This window comes from Symsagittifera roscoffensis, chromosome 4, assembly GCF_963678635.1.
Source record: "Symsagittifera roscoffensis chromosome 4, txSymRosc1.1, whole genome shotgun sequence".
Classification (NCBI taxonomy): domain Eukaryota; kingdom Metazoa; phylum Xenacoelomorpha; order Acoela; family Convolutidae; genus Symsagittifera; species Symsagittifera roscoffensis.
This window is the reverse complement of record NC_087065.1, coordinates 56,587,869-56,613,662: the sequence shown is the minus strand read 5'-3', so window position 1 is coordinate 56,613,662 and position 25,794 is coordinate 56,587,869. Positions and strand designations below refer to the sequence as shown.

Below are 25,794 nucleotides of genomic sequence, written 5' to 3'. Positions count from 1 at the left end.
AGTAATCAATTATAAACCATGCTAAGATTTTTTGTAGGTCGTGTTTGACATTTTGTGAATTTCTTTTAAAAAATTTTCACGGTTTGGATCTAGAATTTTTGAGAAAATATTCATTTTATGTCTTACAATTGAATGTCCAGATGTTTGAAGTGGTGATAGACTCTGTGTTTCTTTCAATTCCAATAAAAATATATAGCTGTAAATAAGTAAAAAGAAATCATTTGTAAAGACTAAATTTGCTCTTTGTGAATTTTGGTGTTTTATATTTTTTATATATTCTGTGAAAACTTTTGAGAATTCTGCATCTATGTCATCTGTTTGTATTTGATGTATAGGATGGTTTGGTTTTGGTGAAAATTTTTCTATTGTAAATATACCATATTGGGATGTTATATTACATATTGCTTTGAGGTAGTGGTCAAGGATTTGTCTTTTTATTCTCATTTCGGGAAATTCCTGTTTACATGGGCTGTAACCTTTTTCAAATGAATTTATAATTAAGTAAAATAAAAATTGGGAGTATTAATTTGTCTTCGATATTTTTGTTGTATTCGATCATTTTTTGTATCTTTAGACTGTTAATGTGTAACTTTCAATATGTCTTTGCTTTTCTAGCGGTTTTTTCGTGTTTATCGAGTCTTTTATTACCTGAAGTTCTGGTATCGTGTTTGTATCTGATTCTGAAACTGCGTTTCGTATTTTTGAAACTCGTTTTTTGATAATTTGATTTTGTTTTGTTATTATTGTCTTCTTGCGTGTTTGTCTTTTCGATCTGATATATCCTATTGTTTATTTGTGAGGTTTAATTACCAGATTGTACAGTTCGTTTTTAATTAAACAATTATGTAATATGATTGCTTGTTTATTGCCTAAATTGTCTCTTGACAAAAGTTTTAGGATGAGGAATGCAAACGTTGGAGCATACCCACAGTATCATTCTGGACACTGTGGAAACGCTGGATACTCGCAACTCGCAACTCCAACTGCCTATGCGCCGCAGCCATCTGATGCACCTCCTCCCCTCAACAAGCAGCATGCTTAAAGTGCAGCTGGTCAGTCGTTTTATGAATTTTTGCGGCAGGTTAGGTCAAAAACAAAGAATACGGAACCGGATTTCATCAAAAAGACAAGCCATGCGCGAAAAAAATGTCAAAATCTATTTTCAGATGAAAACCTTCAAACATTTGCAGCATATCAACCGAGAGTAGTATTAGAGTTTTGATATAGAAAACATGTAAAAATTTTGATTTAACAAAGTTTTTATTCAGTTTCTATTTTCCGCCTTCAATTAACTCAATAAAAATGCTGAGGAAAACCCTTGCATTACCCCGAGTGTAATGTCTCGAAGGCCAGCCTTAAAATATGCAAAAATAGCAAGTGTTGGTGGGTATACAAGTATATCGGGTGATTGTTTAAAGAATATGCGAACATGTGGGGGTATAGATATTCACTTCAAAACAGCAGAGGTTGATTCAAACACAAAACTTGTTGATTTGAAACCGCTGAAAACAATTTCAAATACTGCTTCGAATTCATTATGTCAGATATGAAAAGACCTTTGTTTTATATTTAACTTAGAAGTAGAAAATTAAATATACGTTTCTATTTCAAGAATTAATTAAATAAATACAATTTAAGGTCATTTGATTTGGAATCAAGTGCACCAATTTAGATTTTGCAGCTCTCGTGAGCATTAATTCTACTCGCTCGTAATCGAAGATTCTTCATGCAGATGTTTGGTTTCATCCGTCGATCCATAAACTTTTTGATTATTTTCCACTTTTTCTCGACACAAAGAGCTATTGCGCATTCCATATAGAAAATAAACTACAAAACCGACCAGCATCCACAGGGCAAAGCGAATCCACGTGAAATAGTTCAGCCGGGTCATGAGTTGAAAGTTAATAAATACTGACAATCCAGGTAAATAAGGAACAAAGGGAACCCTGAACTCATTCAAATTAGGGTTTTCCGTTGAAATAGCATCCAAGTAAATCAAAATAACAAAGGTTATAATACTTGAAATGGAAATAACAGCAACCATCGGCCATAAATACTCGTCAGAGACCCAAGAAGCACATGCAATAAAAAGATTAGTGACCATAACCATAACTACAAAAAGTGAAAGACTGTTTATTTGAGCCTTTCCCAAGCGAGGTCCTTGATTTATACTCAAGTCCAAATCCGAATGTTTGAGCAAACTGTTTGGCGAATAACGGAGCACAATAACAGCCAGGGCGATTATTATATAGGCGAGTAAAGTTCCGATCGACATAAATTCAGCAAGTTCGTTCAAGGTTAAAAAGAACGCAAAAACTGCAATCCCAAGAGAACCCAGAATTGTGGCTATAATTGGAGTTTGAGTTTTTAGACTGACTTTGGCGAGGGTTCTGAAAATCAGACCGTCGTTGGCCATAGCGTAAATGCATCTTGGCATCGTGAACACAGTTCCAAGCATAGCGCAAGTCATGGCCGCTATGGCCCCTATGGACACGACGTACGCTGCCCACTGCCACCCATTGTACTTGAAAGCCGAAGCGAAGGCGGCGTCTTCGTCGACTTTATCGTACGGCACGAGAAGAATCAACGAGAAGGACACGGCGCAGTACAACGAGCCGACAAACAGGACGTCGAAAGCGAGTGCGAACGGAATCGAAAACGAAGGCGTGAGAGCCTCTTCACTTGCTATTGCAATTGAGTCGTAGCCAACGAAGGCGAAATATGCCTGGGCTGCTCCATCTAGAATAGACCCCACACCAAAAGGAAAGAATCCATCTGGCGAGGAGAAGTTGGACCAGTTGAAGAAATAGATACCTCCGAAGATGACGAAGAAAGCGACTGAGATATTGATTAATGTGAGGAAATTGTTGGCCAAGACTGACTCTTTTACGCCTGAAACAATACTGACGTTTAAGAAATTGATATGAAAACGATTAGGAACAAGGATAGCCAATAGCACAGAATGTTCCGATCATAGTCTTAAGATTTACAAGCTAAGTTCTCTGGAACTTGGGCATATTCGACAGTCATGATAAAAAAGGCAAACTGGAAAACAGTATTTGAAAAAAAATGAATAGAGTCAGAAAACAAAAAATCATTAAAAAATCAAAAAAAAATTTAAAATTTTTCCATTTTTTAGCAGAAATGTTTTGAAAATTTTTTTTGGAAATTTTGATTCCAAAAATGTCGCAAACTAACTCTAAAAACTAACTTTATTCCAGTAAAATTAAGTTTTCGCGGTTAGAATTAAGCATAAATAGCTATTTTAAGCACGCTCGCTCAACTTATTCACTCTAAACCAGATCAAAAATCAAAAATTTCAAATGGTTTGTTTCCGACGTTGAGATATTTATCTTCAAATTTTGTATTGTCCTTCGAATCACAACTGAAAGGTCTTTATTATGATATATCACTTTCCGTTGTTCATTTGTGGTACTTGATTTTACGTGGAAAACAAAAAAAAAAGAAAAAGGAAAAAATAACTAAAACACACCCGAATGCAGGGTCCTCCCCATTTTTATTGAAGGGAACAAAAATATTTTTTCCTCGGAGATATTATCTCTGAAATCTCCAATCCAATTTTCAAGTGATGCTGTATAACCTACAGAATCGAATGAAAACAATCTCTAAGTCCACATTATCAAGAATAGGGATGAATTTGATTACAAAAAAAGCAAAAAAAATTGTCGTTGATTCCACAATCAAGGAACGAAATTTGACGGAGACTCACATTACCGGGCTTTTGATTGACAATCAGCGACTTAGTATCTCATAAACACCATATATACAAAGTCTAAACCAAATCAAACATTAGCTATAAATAGAAAAAAAAAGTCACCAGAGGGTCGAAAAGAGCTAAATGGAACCTGATCTAAACTACATTTTATGATTGGATAAATTAGATATTTTACCAATGTAAAGTATTTAATATTAACCAATCATGATCCATCTAACTAACAACCCACTTATTTGTAAGTGCTGGAATTACTTGTAATTTCAGCACCAGAGAGATTTGAATTTAACTTAGAAATTAGTTGACTCTCCAAGAAGACTTCAGCAACCGCAATAAACCAGTATACCCTAGATCTATTGAGCCTAGCAGAGACTAGTTAAACAACCTGAGACTAGATAGTATAAGAGTAAGATTAGGATCGGTATTAGACAAAGAAGTTGCACGAATCTATCCGGCCGAAAATAAGATAGCGTGACGAGCAGACGGTGTACCCTATCCGAAATTACTCTATGAGTTATACCCATCGGTCATAACTCATCTGGTGCGACCATAAGTCTCGAACAAGACCTTAATAGCTTAGAATTAACCAATAATAGATTAGAATTTAGACAAAACATTTTTAAAATGTTATACGACGATAATTTAATCGAAATGTCTCTACGACTCAATAGATCAGAGCCAATATTCCGAACGATAACAGAACTACCCGGAATTGCAAGAAGACCTCGAACCAGAGACGACATACGACAAAGTAGAAACTTACCATATAGTTATATGATAGTTCGGCAAAAGCCAAGACAAACTTTTGTATTTAGAATACTACTAGCAATGAATTTAGATTTTCATTTGCAAACATAAAATTTTGAAGTCAATGTTCAAAATCATTTCAGGCGCTAAACAAAATTATTAATATACAATAACGATTGATAAAAAGATCTCAGATCGTTTTCCTAAATTCTGCAGTAATATACAAAACATGTTTGAAAAATATTTATTGAAAAATCAAAATAAAAATTAGTAGCATGACAATAAATGGTTAGTAATTATAAATCATCCTGTTGTTCCAGCTTCATCACCTAAACATAACAGCATTCATAAGCTCACTAATATCATAAAAACACTAAATCTTTTCTTTACACAAATTTAAATCATTTTAAACTTAAATTCACTTAATTTTAAAATCAGATCATCAAGGCTTATCCTTGGATCTTAAATCATTTTCTATTTAATTAAATTTAAAACTTGATCATCAAGGCCTATCCTTGGATCAAAAAGAACAATTTTGTTCTCCCCCACCCACCTAACTAGTGTCTAACGACCTCAAACGTCGATTCACAATCCAACCCTTTCTAAAAACCCAGGACTAACAGAAATTTTTGAACAAAACTAATCATTCAAATTAGGATAAACAGTGAAGAACTTCGGTTATTCATCCTTCACTTGATCCCCCCTCTTACCAGACCCAGGATAAATCTTAGACTTAGTAAGTTTAAAATAGTATCTAACGAACTACTCGCGTTCTAATTATACCTGAACCTTGTGGATCGATTTACTATTCTCCAACCCTGAACACAATCACTACCCTTAAGTAAGATTAAGTAAGTTAACACCTTAGCTTATACTAGCCACGAGAAAGTATAAAATCATTCTTCGGAATCGATATACTTTTCTCCCCAACCCTGAACAAATAGACCCAAGTTAGGCTAACAAAAAAATCGTAAGGACTAACAGTTTAAGCAAATAGAAATCATTTAACAACCTTTTGCACCCGTCATCCTAAACCTTATGTCATTTAAAAACCTAGGAAATAAACAAACAATCGTTTTACACAATTGCGAAATAGATAACAAAAAATACGATCTTGTAATCACACCACACACACAAACAGTTGGATATATCAGAACAAAACGACAAACACTAAAAAGAAAAATAATAACCAAACAAAGACAAATTACACGAAAAAGATTTTCCAAAAACCGCAACGCATTTTCAGAATCAGAAACCAGCAGTTTAGACGAACTTTATAAACTAAAAGAATCAATAGATAAAAATTGCCCAATTCACGATCAATTATATTTCTCTGACTCAGAAACAACTTCAAATTCATCAAAAAGAGGAAAAAGAAGAATAAAAAAGCAATATAAACACAAACCAGTACATTTATACAATTGGAATCAACCAATTAGACACATTGATAATTACATATTAACAGTCATCAAACGAAAAAATGAGCTCAACGCACACCCCAGGTGAAGAAAGTCCAGATGATGATGATATCTTCCCCTTTATAGTAGATGCAACCACTGATATAGGACAGCATATATTTTGCAAAAATTTACTCTTAATTTTGTTTGAACCCGGAATCAGTCCATGTAAAACAGAGTTCCCAGATGTAAAAATCAAAAGACAAATTATCGATCACTATCTAAAAGATATATGTAACCTAACACAACAATACGGAATCTACTCCATAGAATTCAGCTCACCAAACCAGAATCACAATAAATATATAATTCAAACAGACGACCTTGATTTAGAATTTTCAAAAGTATTCTCAGAATATATAAAAAGCATCCAATATCATAACTCACAAAGAGCAAACTCCATATTCACCAATGAAGTTTTTGCAATAATATATAGTTATATATCGATATTAGAAAACGAAATACAGATACCAAATGTCTCACCTACAGAAACATCTAAACATATTAGAGTACGACATGAAATCACACTACTCTCTAGTTTTCTAAATATAATTAAAGAAAATTTCACGAAAGATGAAGTTTCCCAACATACAAAACACGACTTACAAAAAATTTCGGCATGGTTCATAATAGATTATTTCACACATAATATTGATTTAATTTCACAAGCAAGAAAGAATTTTAGACCCCAAAACTCAAACGATGATACTGCCATCACAGAACAATCAGACTATGTTTGGGACCCCGAATGGTCTCATCCCGTATTCATAAACTTCCCACAATCAATCTCAAGTCAAGCAATAAGTACGATATCTTATGTAAGAGATTATGTAAGAGTAATACCATTAACCATTGATGCAACACCATTAAACTATAATACATTTTTACCCGATATGCAAAATAATAGTTTAAACTCTACAGTCATACACAATGAAAACCTCAATGGAACTAGAAATCTCACTCAACAAGATATCCAGACACCATCACACTTCATAAATGAAGAAATCGTACACACAACAACTACACAACAAAGTATTTCACCAATACGTCCCAACTTAACAACACCAAGAAATACAAACCCTTCACAAACACAGGTAACCTTACAATCAACCGTTAAACCTTCGGTTGCCCCAAAATATTCACACATGGATTACCAAACATACAGACCCATGACAATACCGCCAAAAACACGCAAAACGTTCACTAGAAACAATTTTGCAGACCATAATTATAATTACACACATCCATCAAAAACAAATTATCAACCACGAAAAAATTTTAGTAATTATACAAGATCTCGAAACTGGGATAACTCAATGGCACCACCTAATTCAGTAAATTTCCAAACAAATTTACATCCTCCACAGGATCGTAGTGAAAACTATCCATTTTTTCAACAAAATAAAAATAAAAAACAAACATCTTATCAAATGGATTACTTGTCCTCAGATGATGATTTCTTACAACCAGATATATTTGCACCCTATAATCAAGAATATCGTGGACAAGGAATACAGAAACCACATACATATAATAGAATTTTTTCTCCACAACCAATAGATACACAAAATCAACAACCAATTCAGCAACAAAACCCAATTAATACACAATCTTTTCAACCAATTCAGCAACAAAACCCAATGATTGCAAACTCGTACCAACCAACACAAATGCAAAATGAAATACCACTCCCATATTATCTTCAACAACACGAAATAACAAGAAATCAACTTTCAAATTTTTCTCAAATGCCAAATGCAGCAGAATCATTACAAATGACAATGAATCCATACCTTATGGGTGGATCATCAATAACATCAAATAAACCTTTAATGGTATTCACAGGAACAGACCCTGAATATTCTGTAGAAGATTATTTAAATGCAGTAACAGCAAATTTGATTTTAAATATAGGACCTGAACCAATTAATACGCCCCTACATCAAAACTGGATACATCGACGCACAGCGTTGATACAAACAACTTTAGATGGCGCAGCCCAAAAATGGTTTTCAGTAATGCCTATAGAAATAAAATCAAATTGGAAAAGGTTTACACAAGAATTTTCAAAAATGTTTGACTCCGAAAGAAACAAACAACAACAAAGAGTTTTATGTAATGAAATTCGCAGATTACCAAACGAAACCATCAAGCAATTAGCAGTACGCATCGAAACACTAGTTCGAAAAGCATATTCATTAAATACACACGACTATAAAAACACAAAGATGACAGAAATCTTAATGATGACCTTAACACCGCAATTAAGAAAAATAGCAATAAAAAAGAGAGCATCCCATCCTTCTTCAATTCGAGAACCCGATTTAGATTTTCGAAAACTAGTAGACAAACTAGAACAAGCAGAAATCACAATGAAACTCGAAGAAACGGAAAATCTGAAATTACAATACGTTAACAGAATTGAAACAGCTTCCACAAATATAAACAATATACAGGAATCAGATACAGACCTCGTTGAAAAAATCACTGAAATACTCAATATTTACGAAAAACACCCAAACTTTAAAGGCAAACCATCTTTCAAAAAATGGTGTAATTATTGCCGACGATACGGACATAGTATTTCTGAATGTAGACAAAAACAGCAAGACAATCAAAATAAACCTCAAAAATATAAAGAACCAAATAAATCATTCTATCAATACATGCAAAAAGATCAAAATCTACCGAACAAAACTGTGTACAGCAACAACAGTTCAGGAAAACCACTCCCGAACAATACAAATTATACAAGAAATCAATCACCATATAACTCAAGTTATAGAGGAAGATCACCAGAACGAAGAAACACGCAAAATTCATCACAAAATCACTACAATAGACCAAATAGTCGAAATAACTATTCCAGATCAAATTCAAATACACAACGATTTGTTTCTAGATCTAACTCCCAATTAAGAAATAATTACTATCCAAACAATCAATCACGAAATTCATTATACAATAGGAATAGAAACTACTCCAATAATCGGAATAGAAGTTATTCAAACAACCGAAACCAGAATTACCCGAACAATCAATCAAGGAATAATTCATATAATAGATCGAACTATAACAGACCAAATAATAATTACCAGAATAGATCGCGAAATAATTCACAAAATCGACACTCAAGTTATAATAATCGTTTTAGAAATTATTCCCAATCACCACACCGGAATAATAATAACTATAATAATTCTAATAATCGCCACAGAAGTAGTACACCTAAACATCAAAGACATATTAATCAAGTACAATCTAATCCAGAAACAACATCAGACCCTCCAGGTATTGATGACACAGTAACTGATACGTTACAACTCAATCAAATAAACTGTGGATCATCAGATTCAGAAAGCGATGCAGAAAACACTCTCTCCATCAATATGATAAAAGTCGAAAATGACTATGAACCTGTTATATATGAACAACCTTTTTCATCACACATATATGAGAATCAATCAGAACTCCTTCGCGATTATTATATTGAACCCATCCATTCCACACCGACGACGCAAAAAACTAATGAAATTAACACTACAAATCAACCCAATGAAAATGACAAAACAAAATGCTTGAATACAAATCACATCTATCAAAACATACAAAAAGAACAACCCAAAGAAAAAATTTGGACAATACCATTTCTTTTAGAAAGTCCAAGAAGCAAAGAATTTCAACCACCAGATCTTGAAATTGATTTTCTAATTGATTCAGGAGCAGAATCAAATATAATAAACATTCCCACATGGAATGAAATAAAAACCTTACACCCAAAGCTAACACCTCTCGAAACCTCCAGCAAACTAGCAACAGCACAAGGATCAACATTAATAAACTACGGAAAAATTCAATTATTTCTTCTCCCCACAAGAACAATGGAGCAAAACAAAATTTTAACCAAACCATTTAAACAAATATTCCATATCACTGATATTAAACACAATATCATTGGAATACCATTTATCTCTAAATATATACCAACAATCAACATCTTGAATAGTAAAATATTAATCAAAGATAAATATACAAAAGCAAAAGATACATCCCTAACATTTTTTCAAAGATTAAATAAACAACCACCATTCTTTTCAAAATTTTATCCAATATATAACCAACAAAGAAAACACCTGAAACCACTATCAGGAAACATCTATAATTTTTCAATCAAACAAGTTCACCAATATGATAAAAAACAAAACAAACAAAAATTTTATATGTCAGATTTTGAATTCAAACCTATTCATAAATTTTTCAAAATCACAATCTCATCAATAAAATATTTGAAAAACTCGAATTCAGATATTATTTCCTTACATGTATACAACAATACACCTTACCAAGTAACATTACCTTTAGGACTTTTAGGCTATTGCGAAACCAACGCTACAATATCACCAATACACGAAAAAGCATATCGTGTAAATAATATACTCCAATTACTAGATATTTGCCAATCCACAATCCTTAATGAAGAATTATCTATAAATAATATAATAAGTAACGAAAAAAGAAATACGGATTATTTCACAAAAACCCCATATTTCAAACCGACATTCAACATAAAAAACTACACAGAGAATCAACAGAAATTTTTAACAATGTTTAATTTCCAACATTCACAAATAACACAAGACGAATTTGAAAAATTAGCCAAACAGCTAATTAAATATTCATCAGTCTATGCAACATCCAAATTTGATGTTGGCAAAATCAGCTCATCACTACATCTCCCATTAAAACCAGACGCAGTTTTCAAAAAACAAAGAGCAAGTAAAGTACCAATTCACTTACACGATAAAGTGAACAGATTACTCGACATTTTAGAACAATACAACATTATATCACCAGTAAACAAAGAAGAACAACCAAAAGGCAACACATTTATCAACCCTGTTATCATTCTAGCCAAAGGAGAATCATTAAAAATCGTTCTCGACGCTAGATACCTCAACTCACTCATAGATGAATCAAAGTGTAATTGGCCTATTGAACCAATACAAGTTATTTTAACAAAAATAAACGGAAAATATTTCACAACCGCAGACATGAATAGTGCATACAATCAAATGCCATTAGATGAACAATCACGACGTTTAACACAATTTGTTATTGGAAACCAACAATACGAATTCAACCGCTTATTCTATGGAATATCCATAGGACCAGCAGCATTTTCAGCTTTTATGAGCAAAATTTTTCGACCACTAATACTCAAGAAAAACGCAATCACCTATTTAGGCGATGTTTTTATGCAATCACAGACAAAATGGAAATGTTCAATGTTTAGAACAATATCACCAAATACTTCAGAACGAAAATCTGAAGGCCGCCCCCGATAAATCACACTTCTTTTTGACAAGAGTAAAATTCTTAGGACATAATATAGAAAGAAAAACAATCACTCCATTGAAATCACGTATAGACGCTATTCAAAAACTCCAACCACCAACAAATAAAAAGAAAATCCAAGAATTCCTTGGAATGTTAAACTTTTTAAGCAAATATGTTTATAAAATGCAATTATATCTACGTTCATTCTATAACATACTTAGACAACAAAATAATTTTGAATAAAATACAGAACATCAAGCACGATTTGAAGAAATTAAAAAACTTCTAACTGAACAAATTTCAAACACAATTCCAGACTCAAATCAACCATTTTATGCAATGTGCGATGCTTCGAACTTTGGCATCGGCGCAGCATTATTACAATCACATAATGGTACAAATAAAATGAACCTCATATCAGCAAATTCTCGATTATTCACTCAAGCAGAGCTACGACTCTCAACCCTAATGAGAGAATGTACAGCCATAATCTATACACTTACAGAATATGAATTTCTGATACTTGGATCAAAACATCCAACAGTTCTATTCACAGATCACAAACCAATCATTTTTCTCTTTACACAAAAATCTAATCCAAATCACCGAGTTTATAGATTTCAATTAATTTTAATGAAATTCCCAAACTTACAAATAGTTTGGACCGCAGGAAAAAATCTTGCATTACCAGACACATTAAGTCGAAATACACCACCTGAATTACTTACACGTAAAACCACAGTTGAAATACCCAAAAATATAAAATTCTACCTTGCAAAAAACGAAACATCACCCCGACTAGAATGCAAATATGCAGTAAAAACTGACGTTGAACAATCACAGATAAACAATCTACAACACTTCCCACTTTATTTAGATTGTCAAAATAATCACTATGAAGTTGATCTACTTGGAACATCAACTTTTAAACCAATCCCATATTCACAATGGATAAAAAATAACACCCAACAAAAAAGAATAAAGCAACAACCGTCTAAGAAAAACCATTTTCCACTAATTGAAAAAGAAAATTTAACTGATAAAATAAACTTATCAGGACCACAAACAAACGATTCAAAATACACAATAAATCAAGTTTTTGACCTCCATGACCCACTTGATACAATACCCTTATCTAAATTAGAAATAGAAAACATTTTTCTCCCCCCAACAGAAACAATTACAATTTCAACATTGAAACAATACCAAAATCTTGACCCAGTAATTAGACAACTAAAATCATGGCACAAATATAAAACTAAACCCGTCAAGGCAGATACAACTATTTTAGGAAATAAAACACTCCTCCGATATTTTCGAAAATTCAATAATACAACAATTAACGAAAACACAGACCTTCTAGAATACAAATTAAATGAATCTACAGTTCCCTGTCTCCCTCTAAGTATGATTCTCATAGCTTTTAATATTTCACATACACAAAATATTAAAGGACACTCTGGATCAGAGAAAACATATTCAAATTTTATACAAAACTTTTATTTCCCAAATGCACCAATTTGGATAAAAGTACTATGCAATGATAGTATAGTATGTCAACTAAATAAACCTTATCCAAATCAAAAACAAATAGCACAAAAACAAGATTTTAAAGGAAAAAGTTTGTACTTTAACCATCGTATCTCATTTGATACTAAAGGACCAATTTCACCCTCATCCGAAGGAAACTCCTACATTATGGTAATTGTTGACGCATTTACACATTATGTAGCACTTAACCCAGTACCACATTGTAACGCTTATTATGCTTACACAACGCTTTATGAACACTGGATAGCAAAATTCGGACTACCAGAAATTTTAGTTACAGACAACGGTACAGAATTCATAAATAATGAAATCATCACACTATGTCATTTATATAACATTAAACACAAACCACGTACATCTCACGCACCTTGGACAAACGGCTTAGTCGAAGGTATGAACCGTTCATTACAAGAATATCTCAGATGTATCATCAATGGCAATGATACAAGATATACCGAATGGTCAGCAGATGTAAAACAATTTCCCTTAGCATATAATTCACAAATCACGACAACTTTAGGAATGTCACCATATGAAATGGTTTTTAACCAAAAGCCACGCAAACCAATAATGTTTACAGCAAACTCTCATAAAAACGCACAAGGTTATTGTCAACCAAATAAAGACTCAATCTGTTATAACCTACCTTTACATACACACGATGAAGATCATTTTCATCACCCACAAATTCTTAAATTAACCTCCGGTACACACACCGAATGGATTTTAAACAGAGATAAAAAAACACAATGAAATTTACCAAAAAGTAACAAAAAAGTTGTTACAAAGGCAAAATATTAATGAACAAATAAATTCACGCTTTACACCAGCCTCCGATTTAAAAATTGGAACATTTGTATTAATACCCAATTTTAATACTCAAAAAGGAATTTCAAAAAAGTTACAACCCCTTCGTAAAGGACCATACCAAATAATTGCAAAACCCACTGATGTCACATATAAAATCACCGACTCAGACAAAAAAGAAATCGTTCAACACCGAAATAACCTATTACCTTATTATCCAAAAGAATACGCACTCCGCGAACTAACTCAATTATATTCTTTTACAGGTTTACAAGTTAATCAAAATGACCCACATACGGAAAATACAACAAAGGAACAAAAAAATTTTCACCTCAAAAACCAAAATACAAAATCAACCACCACAAAAAACAATACAAAAAATCTAGATCAAAATACATCTCAAAAAGAAAGAAAAAATAGAAAATTGACAGAACAAATAATACCCCAAGAACAAATCGACAAATCAGAACATAGAGAGTCTTCACGACTTAGAAACCAACCACGTAAAAATTATAAATTATTCATCCCACAATCTAAAATATTAAAGAAAGTTGAATTTCAAAAACAACTTTAATTCTACATTTAATAATCTTTGCACCTCTGAAACATTTTACACTTTCATTTTTCAAAATAACATGCTGACAAACACGCAGCGATTCTAGTTCAAAATTAGCCAATAGGATTCATCCAATCCGTCACCTTCTATAACTCTAACACAAACCAACTAGACGAAAAATATTAAACTCCAGGCATATCTATAACTATAACTTTACGACCTCCAGGTCAAAAATAAGCAAACCACTCCAACTTGACAACTAAAATAAATATCACCATAATATCATAACCCTCCCTTATCTGATAAACCAAAGATCAACAATATTTCCCCAACTCAGACCTCAAATACCCCCCAAACAAATATGTTAAATTAGCCTAAAGTAAAAGAACGACCATTTTAATTAGCCTAAAGTATAAAAGTCTCAAAAATACCCCAGATCATTTGACAAATGAAAATAAAGACAAAGAAGACCTCCCGATCACCATAAAAATTGCCCCCAACAATTTTTTACAAAACTCAACCCACTTGTCAAAAAACTAATAAATAATCCGACCACACTTGAAAATTGCCCCAAACAACAAAAAATATTCGATCACGAAGTCATTTCTTAAATGCTCTTCTATCAAACAGTCACTAAAATTATCACAAACCTCAAACAATTTTTTACGATACTTAAAACTTTCATAATATTTCTTTTTGATATCCTTGAATCTTTTCTAATAATCTTAATCATTTTTTGTAATATTTTTTTAATTTTCTACACTATATTCGAACTATTTCTCCAACTTTCAAAAACCCTTGATTATATCCACAGGTACGATTTATACAACTTGTCTAAATGATACGAACTATTTTCAGTAGAACTGATATTTTTCTACTATTTGTAATTTTCATAACATTTCTATCATCCCTCATTTTGACCATATGCAAATGTATAAAGAAAGCAATCATCACATTCGCTCTAGCAACAATCCTCCTAATTCTTTTTTTAGAAGAATACTATAATAAACATAAACTTTTTCACTAAAAGAATAGACCAAAAAGCTATCAAAAATTGCTACCCAACAGTCACAAAGTCAGTCTTCACCGACATCATCCCAAGAAAACCCCACACCACTTTCAACTACCCAAAACCCCCAAACATCTACACGAATTTCTTTTCAAGATAACCCATATACTTTTGAAGAACGACACGCTCGCTTATCAGAACCACTAGAACCAGTTCAACGACAAGCACCTCTAAGCGAACCAACATATAACTTATACCCAACACTACCACAAGAGTTAAGTAGAATAAGAAATCCTAGTCAAAACCAAAATACAGTCGAAATAAATAGACAAATTATACATCCTCGACGAAACAGAAATTTTCAAACTCCCCGAGTTCATTTTGATATACCTCAATCCCCATCACAAAACACTCCAGAAAACCCCATTGGTATATTACCAGAAACCCCTACGCTTCTTTCACAACGTAGCACCTCAAGCCTACCATCAGATTATTTAGGTTCAACACCAACATCTGAACAAATACGTGAAAATCCCTTTAACCCCCCAAACCAGGCATCACGACTACCATATTGGACAACACATTCATTTACACAAGGTGAACTAAATTTAGTCAATGACCCAATAGATATTTCTACGGATACAACAACATCCTCATCACTACCAGAAACATTATCACTACCATCAACACCATCAATAAGCCAGATTTCACCACCACCTTTTAACTTAAATTTTCCAAATAATCTCGACGCCAGATATCGAGAACAATCATCAACAAATATCCCTTTAAGACTAGATTGGAATACATTTACAGCCCCTCCACCATTATTTGGACAACATCTAGAAAATAATCGCCTTCACAACTGGGCACTTAATAGATTACAATACCGACAAGACATTCACGACGATATCCGTGATCACAATATCCAAATACTCCAACAAAACAGTTTACAATTAAAATTTGAAATCACGGTTAAATTAAACAACATTACTCAACATCCCTATCCATTAAATCCACCAAATATAACAGCTCAATTCCTACCACCACCATTTATAACAACTGAAGTAATATACAAATACGACAGATATACCAAAAAGACGATTGGTTACATCACATTTTATAACCCATACTCAGGATTGTCATACACATGTATATTCTAAAAATTTTAATTTTTCTCCAACTCCTTTTTCTGATAACCTCAAATCAAAACATAAACCCTTCTCCCCGCACAGGACCCCAAGATTTATTAGTAACACATTACGATTGTGAAGAAAACGAACAAAAAACACTACACAAATATGCAATAAATCAAGTATCACAATGCGAAACAGAACCCCAAGCCATAGAAACTACGAATGTAATAGCAACACTTTATTCAAAAGCCCGAGCAACTACAGTTATAGGATATAAATTCACAGCAACATTTTCTGAAAAGAAAGTACATTGTTCACAAGTCTCAAACGGAAACAAAAACCGACTTGACCACGAATCATTCTACCAGAGTAATATAGAACGACTTTTACATCTCAATCCCGAAGATTGTAAAAACGAGTTACTCCGACTAAACATCACAAAAAATAAAAACACAGATAGAAAGTTAGTATATTTCCAAGTTTTTTCAGATTCTGTACATCAAGCAGAACTTGAAAGATATCAAGGACATATAAAACTAGATGAAAAATACCCATATAACGGCGCACACGGACGATTAACTTATGATATACACGATAAACACTGGATACCACAAATTGGTATAAATGACCCATCAAACTGCAAAGCAGACACAAAAAATAAAGGATACCAAGAAATAATGTTTTTCGATTGGAAAATACAACTCGAAAAAATTCAACTCACACGAGATTTATCAGACAACACAATGATCTATCAAGGAATTAGATTACCTTGTAAAAACGACCAAGGTTATTGCGACCCTACAACAAGAACACAAGCAACAATTGTTTGGTTCCCCGAAGACACATGTACAACATTTCAAGTAGCAAAAATACACGCTCGTATGATAAAATTTCACGAAAAATATTTTATACAATCAATACCATATGAACAAGTAAATCCATTACGAAAAATAAGTTCTAATTTTAGAAACATCCATAATATAGAAAATAAATTAACACGTTTTCAAATATATCAAGAAACAGAACTTGCATGTAAATACAGAAACCCACTTCACAAAACACAATACTCTGAAATATTAGTTGAATACGAAAATGGATTCGACATGACCACTGGAAAAATAAAAGTCGACCCATACGCCACAAGTCATCCTCTAAATGAAGGAACATCATACATACCAGTTAATTTTCAAAAGAATACAGGTCAACCTGGTGGACATCTAAAACCCCAAGACGCTCAAAGCACACGTTTACAAGAACTATCACTAATGAATAGTACATATTTTGGTAATATCCACTATGATATTCACTTAGATATGAAACTAGACTACACGATTAGCCGAATTTTTCAAGAAATGTCACTCTCCGAATTAGAAACACTATACCAACTATGCGAATTAGAAAGAACACAAATATTACAATCACTTGCACTAGCAGTATTAAAAATACCCTACGCAGGATATTTACTATCAGGAAATAGATCAAATTTTTTAGACTATGAAGGAAACATCTTATGGTTTTATACTTGTAGTAAAAAAGTATCACCACTATACGTTTTTGAAGATAAACGATGCTATAAAAGAATCCCTATCTTTTATAAGAATAAAGTACATTTCGTTGACACACTTTCACGAAGAACCTATTTCTGGGATACCGCAGTTCCATGTGGATCAGAAAATAGCCACAACGTAGTACAGCTAAACCCTGATGAAGATAAATATTACCTTCTCACCCCATATCCCACATTAATGCAATCACTCAAAAAATTTTCACCAGAAAGCATTCGCGCTATCGCCCGAAACCCAAATATAGACTTACAATCAATAGGAATATACTCAAAATCAGATATTCAACACCACATTAGAACACAACAATTCCAAGAATTATTAACACAAATGGACACAATACAAAGACAATCAATTGACCAAAACTTACGCAAACTTGCCGAAACCGCAGGATTTGCTGACATCTATACGCAAGACTATAGCGGATATTTTAAAGACATTAAAGATTATATATATCTAAACGGTGAAAAATACCGTCCCCAAGATATATCACCTATCAATATTTTTAGCTTTGTTACACTCAAGAATGAAATTCTTGATTTTCTAGGATGGCCCTACTACATCTTAGAAAAACTGACTATTTTATACGCAATGTTTAACTTTATTGGATTTCTTTTTTCACTCTTAAAAGGAATCTATAACACATGTGCTATACACACACAAGTCAATAGACAAGCAAGTGTAGCACGCATACTATTTGCAGGATTTTTTGGAATCTTTTCTACATCTATAAACAAAATTCTTCAAGTACAATCTAATCCAGAAACAACATCAGACCCTCCAGGTATTGATGACACAGTAACTGATACGTTACAACTCAATCAAATAAACTGTGGATCATCAGATTCAGAAAGCGATGCAGAAAACACTCTCTCCATCAATATGATAAAAGTCGAAAATGACTATGAACCTGTTATATATGAACAACCTTTTTCATCACACATATATGAGAATCAATCAGAACTCCTTCACGATTATTATATTGAACCCATCCATTCCACACCGACGACGCAAAAAACTAATGAAATTAACACTACAAATCAACCCAATGAAAATGACAAAACAAAATGCTTGAATACAAATCACATCTATCAAAACATACAAAAAGAACAACCCAAAGAAAAAATTTGGACAATACCATTTCTTTTAGAAAGTCCAAGAAGCAAAGAATTTCAACCACCAGATCTTGAAATTGATTTTCTAATTGATTCAGGAGCAGAATCAAATATAATAAACATTCCCACATGGAATGAAATAAAAACCTTACACCCAAAGCTAACACCTCTCGAAACCTCCAGCAAACTAGCAACAGCACAAGGATCAACATTAATAAACTACGGAAAAATTCAATTATTTCTTCTCCCCACAAGAACAATGGAGCAAAACAAAATTTTAACCAAACCATTTAAACAAATATTCCATATCACTGATATTAAACACAATATCATTGGAATACCATTTATCTCTAAATATATACCAACAATCAACATCTTGAATAGTAAAATATTAATCAAAGATAAATATACAAAAGCAAAAGATACATCCCTAACATTTTTTCAAAGATTAAATAAACAACCACCATTCTTTTCAAAATTTTATCCAATATATAACCAACAAAGAAAACACCTGAAACCACTATCAGGAAACATCTATAATTTTTCAATCAAACAAGTTCACCAATATGATAAAAAACAAAACAAAGAAAAATTTTATATGTCAGATTTTGAATTCAAACCTATTCATAAATTTTTCAAAATCACAATCTCATCAATAAAATATTTGAAAAACTCGAATTCAGATATTATTTCCTTACATGTATACAACAATACACCTTACCAAGTAACATTACCTTTAGGACTTTTAGGCTATTGCGAAACCAACGCTACAATATCACCAATACACGAAAAAGCATATCGTGTAAATAATATACTCCAATTACTAGATATTTGCCAATCCACAATCCTTAATGAAGAATTATCTATAAATAATATAATAAGTAACGAAAAAAGAAATACGGATTATTTCACAAAAACCCCATATTTCAAACCGACATTCAACATAAAAAACTACACAGAGAATCAACAGAAATTTTTAACAATGTTTAATTTCCAACATTCACAAATAACACAAGACGAATTTGAAAAATTAGCCAAACAGCTAATTAAATATTCATCAGTCTATGCAACATCCAAATTTGATGTTGGCAAAATCAGCTCATCACTACATCTCCCATTAAAACCAGACGCAGTTTTCAAAAAACAAAGAGCAAGTAAAGTACCAATTCACTTACACGATAAAGTGAACAGATTACTCGACATTTTAGAACAATACAACATTATATCACCAGTAAACAAAGAAGAACAACCAAAAGGCAACACATTTATCAACCCTGTTATCATTCTAGCCAAAGGAGAATCATTAAAAATCGTTCTCGACGCTAGATACCTCAACTCACTCATAGATGAATCAAAGTGTAATTGGCCTATTGAACCAATACAAGTTATTTTAACAAAAATAAACGGAAAATATTTCACAACCGCAGACATGAATAGTGCATACAATCAAATGCCATTAGATGAACAATCACGACGTTTAACACAATTTGTTATTGGAAACCAACAATACGAATTCAACCGCTTATTCTATGGAATATCCATAGGACCAGCAGCATTTTCAGCTTTTATGAGCAAAATTTTTCGACCACTAATACTCAAGAAAAACGCAATCACCTATTTAGACGATGTTTTTATGCAATCACAGACAAAATGGAAATGTTCAATGTTTTAGAACAATATCACCAAATACTTCAGAACGAAAATCTGAAGGCCGCCCCCGATAAATCACACTTCTTTTTGACAAGAGTAAAATTCTTAGGACATAATATAGAAAGCAAAACAATCACTCCATTGAAATCACGTATAGACGCTATTCAAAAACTCCAACCACCAACAAATAAAAAGAAAATCCAAGAATTCCTTGGAATGTTAAACTTTTTAAGCAAATATGTTTATAAAATGCAATTATATCTACGACCATTCTATAACATACTTAGACAACAAAATAATTTTGAATAAAATACAGAACATCAAGCACGATTTGAAGAAATTAAAAAACTTCTAACTGAACAAATTTCAAACACAATTCCAGACTCAAATCAACCATTTTATGCAATGTGCGATGCTTCGAACTTTGGCATCGGCGCAGCATTATTACAATCACATAATGGTACAAATAAAATGAACCTCATATCAGCAAATTCTCGATTATTCACTCAAGCAGAGCTACGACTCTCAACCCTAATGAGAGAATGTACAGCCATAATCTATACACTTACAGAATATGAATTTCTGATACTTGGATCAAAACATCCAACAGTTCTATTCACAGATCACAAACCAATCATTTTTCTCTTTACACAAAAATCTAATCCAAATCACCGAGTTTATAGATTTCAATTAATTTTAATGAAATTCCCAAACTTACAAATAGTTTGGACCGCAGGAAAAAATCTTGCATTACCAGACACATTAAGTCGAAATACACCACCTGAATTACTTACACGTAAAACCACAGTTGAAATACCCAAAAATATAAAATTCTACCTTGCAAAAAACGAAACATCACCCCGACTAGAATGCAAATATGCAGTAAAAACTGACGTTGAACAATCACAGATAAACAATCTACAACACTTCCCACTTTATTTAGATTGTCAAAATAATCACTATGAAGTTGATCTACTTGGAACATCAACTTTTAAACCAATCCCATATTCACAATGGATAAAAAATAACACCCAACAAAAAAGAATAAAGCAACAACCGTCTAAGAAAGACCATTTTCCACTAATTGAAAAAGAAAATTTAACTGATAAAATAAACTTATCAGGACCACAAACAAACGATTCAAAATACACAATAAATCAAGTTTTTGACCTCCATGACCCACTTGATACAATACCCTTATCTAAATTAGAAATAGAAAACATTTTTCTCCCCCCAACAGAAACAATTACAATTTCAACATTGAAACAATACCAAAATCTTGACCCAGTAATTAGACAACTAAAATCATGGCACAAATATAAAACTAAACCCGTCAAGGCAGATACAACTATTTTAGGAAATAAAACACTCCTCCGATATTTTCGAAAATTCAATAATACAACAATTAACGAAAACACAGACCTTCTAGAATACAAATTAAATGAATCTACAGTTCCCTGTCTCCCTCTAAGTATGATTCTCATAGCTTTTAATATTTCACATACACAAAATATTAAAGGACACTCTGGATCAGAGAAAACATATTCAAATTTTATACAAAACTTTTATTTCCCAAATGCACCAATTTGGATAAAAGTACTATGCAATGATAGTATAGTATGTCAACTAAATAAACCTTATCCAAATCAAAAACAAATAGCACAAAAACAAGATTTTAAAGGAAAAAGTTTGTACTTTAACCATCGTATCTCATTTGATACTAAAGGACCAATTTCACCCTCATCCGAAGGAAACTCCTACATTATGGTAATTGTTGACGCATTTACACATTATGTAGCACTTAACCCAGTACCACATTGTAACGCTTATTATGCTTACACAACGCTTTATGAACACTGGATAGCAAAATTCGGACTACCAGAAATTTTAGTTACAGACAACGGTACAGAATTCATAAATAATGAAATCATCACACTATGTCATTTATATAACATTAAACACAAACCACGTACATCTCACGCACCTTGGACAAACGGCTTAGTCGAAGGTATGAACCGTTCATTACAAGAATATCTCAGATGTATCATCAATGGCAATGATACAAGATATACCGAATGGTCAGCAGATGTAAAACTATTTCCCTTAGCATATAATTCACAAATCACGACAACTTTAGGAATGTCACCATATGAAATGGTTTTTAACCAAAAGCCACGCAAACCAATAATGTTTACAGCAAACTCTCATAAAAACGCACAAGGTTATTGTCAACCAAATAAAGACTCAATCTGTTATAACCTACCTTTACATACACACGATGAAGATCATTTTCATCACCCACAAATTCTTAAATTAACCTCCGGTACACACACCGAATGGATTTTAAACAGAGATAAAAAAACACAATGAAATTTACCAAAAAGTAACAAAAAAGTTGTTACAAAGGCAAAATATTAATGAACAAATAAATTCACGCTTTACACCAGCCTCCGATTTAAAAATTGGAACATTTGTATTAATACCCAATTTTAATACTCAAAAAGTAATTTCAAAAAATTTACAACCCCTTCGTAAAGGACCATACCAAATAATTGCAAAACCCACTGATGTCACATATAAAATCACCGACTCAGACAAAAAAGAAATCGTTCAACACCGAAATAACCTATTACCTTATTATCCAAAAGAATACGCACTCCGCGAACTAACTCAATTATATTCTTTTACAGGTTTACAAGTTAATCAAAATGACCCACATACGGAAAATACAACAAAGGAACAAAAAGATTTTCACCTCAAAAACCAAAATACAAAATCAACCACCACAAAAAACAATACAAAAAATCTAGATCAAAATACATCTCAAAAAGAAAGAAAAAATAGAAAATTGACAGAACAAATAATACCCCAAGAACAAATCGACAAATCAGAACATAGAGAGTCTTCACGACTTAGAAACCAACCACGTAAAAATTATAAATTATTCATCCCACAATCTAAAATATTAAAGAAAGTTGAATTTCAAAAACAACTTTAATTCTACATTTAATAATCTTTGCACCTCTGAAACATTTTACACTTTCATTTTTCAAAATAACATGCTGACAAACACGCAGCGATTCTAGTTCAAAATTAGCCAATAGGATTCATCCAATCCGTCACCTTCTATAACTCTAACACAAACCAACTAGACGAAAAATATTAAACTCCAGGCATATCTATAACTATAACTTTACGACCTCCAGGTCAAAAATAAGCAAACCACTCCAACTTGACAACTAAAATAAATATCACCATAATATCATAACCCTCCCTTATCTGATAAACCAAAGATCAACAATATTTCCCCAACTCAGACCTCAAATACCCCCCAAACAAATATGTTAAATTAGCCTAAAGTAAAAGAACGACCATTTTAATTAGCCTAAAGTATAAAAGTCTCAAAAATACCCCAGATCATTTGACAAATGAAAATAAAGACAAAGAAGACCTCCCGATCACCATAAAAATTGCCCCCAACAATTTTTTACAAAACTCAACCCACTTGTCAAAAAACTAATAAATAATCCGACCACACTTGAAAATTGCCCCAAACAACAAAAAATATTCGATCACGAAGTCATTTCTTAAATGCTCTTCTATCAAACAGTCACTAAAATTATCACAAACCTAAACAATTTTTTACGATACTTAAAACTTTCATAATATTTCTTTTTGATATCCTTGAATCTTTTCCAATAATCTTAATCATTTTTTGTAATATTTTTTTAATTTTCTACACTATATTCGAACTATTTCTCCAACTTTCAAAAACCCTTGATTATATCCACAGGTACGATTTATACAACTTGTCTAAATGATACGAACTATTTTCAGTAGAACTGATATTTTTCTACTATTTGTAATTTTCATAACATTTCTATCATCCCTCATTTTGACCATATGCAAATGTATAAAGAAAGCAATCATCACATTCGCTCTAGCAACAATCCTCCTAATTCTTTTTTTAGAAGAATACTATAATAAACATAAACTTTTTCACTAAAAGAATCGACCAAAAAGCTATCAAAAATTGCTACCCAACAGTCACAAAGTCAGTCTTCACCGACATCATCCCAAGAAAACCCGACACCACTTTCAACTACCCAAAACCCCCAAACATCTACACGAATTTCTTTTCAAGATAACCCATATACTTTTGAAGAACGACACGCTCGCTTATCAGAACCACTAGAACCAGTTCAACGACAAGCACCTCTAAGCGAACCAACATATAACTTATACCCAACACTACCACAAGAGTTAAGTAGAATAAGAAATCCTAGTCAAAACCAAAATACAGTCGAAATAAATAGACAAATTATACATCCTCGACGAAACAGAAATTTTCAAACTCCCCGAGTTCATTTTGATATACCTCAATCCCCATCACAAAACACTCCAGAAAACCCCATTGGTATATTACCAGAAACCCCTACGCTTCTTTCACAACGTAGCACCTCAAGCCTACCATCAGATTACTTAGGTTCAACACCAACATCTGAACAAATACGTGAAAATCCCTTTAACCCCCCAAACCAGGCATCACGACTACCATATTGGACAACACATTCATTTACACAAGGTGAACTAAATTTAGTCAATGACCCAATAGATATTTCTACGGATACAACAACATCCTCATCACTACCAGAAACATTATCACTACCATCAACACCATCAATAAGCCAGATTTCACCACCACCTTTTAACTTAAATTTTCCAAATAATCTCGACGCCAGATATCGAGAACAATCATCAACAAATATCCCTTTAAGACTAGATTGGAATACATTTACAGCCCCTCCACCATTATTTGGACAACATCTAGAAAATAATCGCCTTCACAACTGGGCACTTAATAGATTACAATACCTACAAGACATTCACGACGATATCCGTGATCACAATATCCAAATACTCCAACAAAACAGTTTACAATTAAAATTTGAAATCACGGTTAAATTAAACAACATTACTCAACATCCCTATCCATTAAATCCACCAAATATAACAGCTCAATCCCTACCACCACCATTTATAACAACTGAAGTAATATACAAATACGACAGATATACCAAAAAGACGATTGGTTACATCACATTTTATAACCCATACTCAGGATTGTCATACACAT

General features: G+C 32.6%; 1 protein-coding gene across 2 annotated transcripts in view; it reads right to left on the bottom strand.

The window, feature by feature from the left end:
- Window positions 1–1,588: 1,588 nt before the first annotated feature.
- The window catches only part of LOC134844173 (solute carrier family 7 member 14-like), a 32,215-nt gene continuing 8,009 nt past the window's right edge, over window positions 1,589–25,794 (bottom strand). For both annotated transcript variants that reach the window (XM_063860725.1, XM_063860726.1), the window contains exon 2: window positions 1,589–2,892. In XM_063860725.1, the coding sequence (XP_063716795.1) occupies window positions 1,700–2,892 (1,193 nt within the window). In that variant the 3' untranslated portion in view covers window positions 1,589–1,699. The remainder of the gene's footprint in view (window positions 2,893–25,794) is intronic.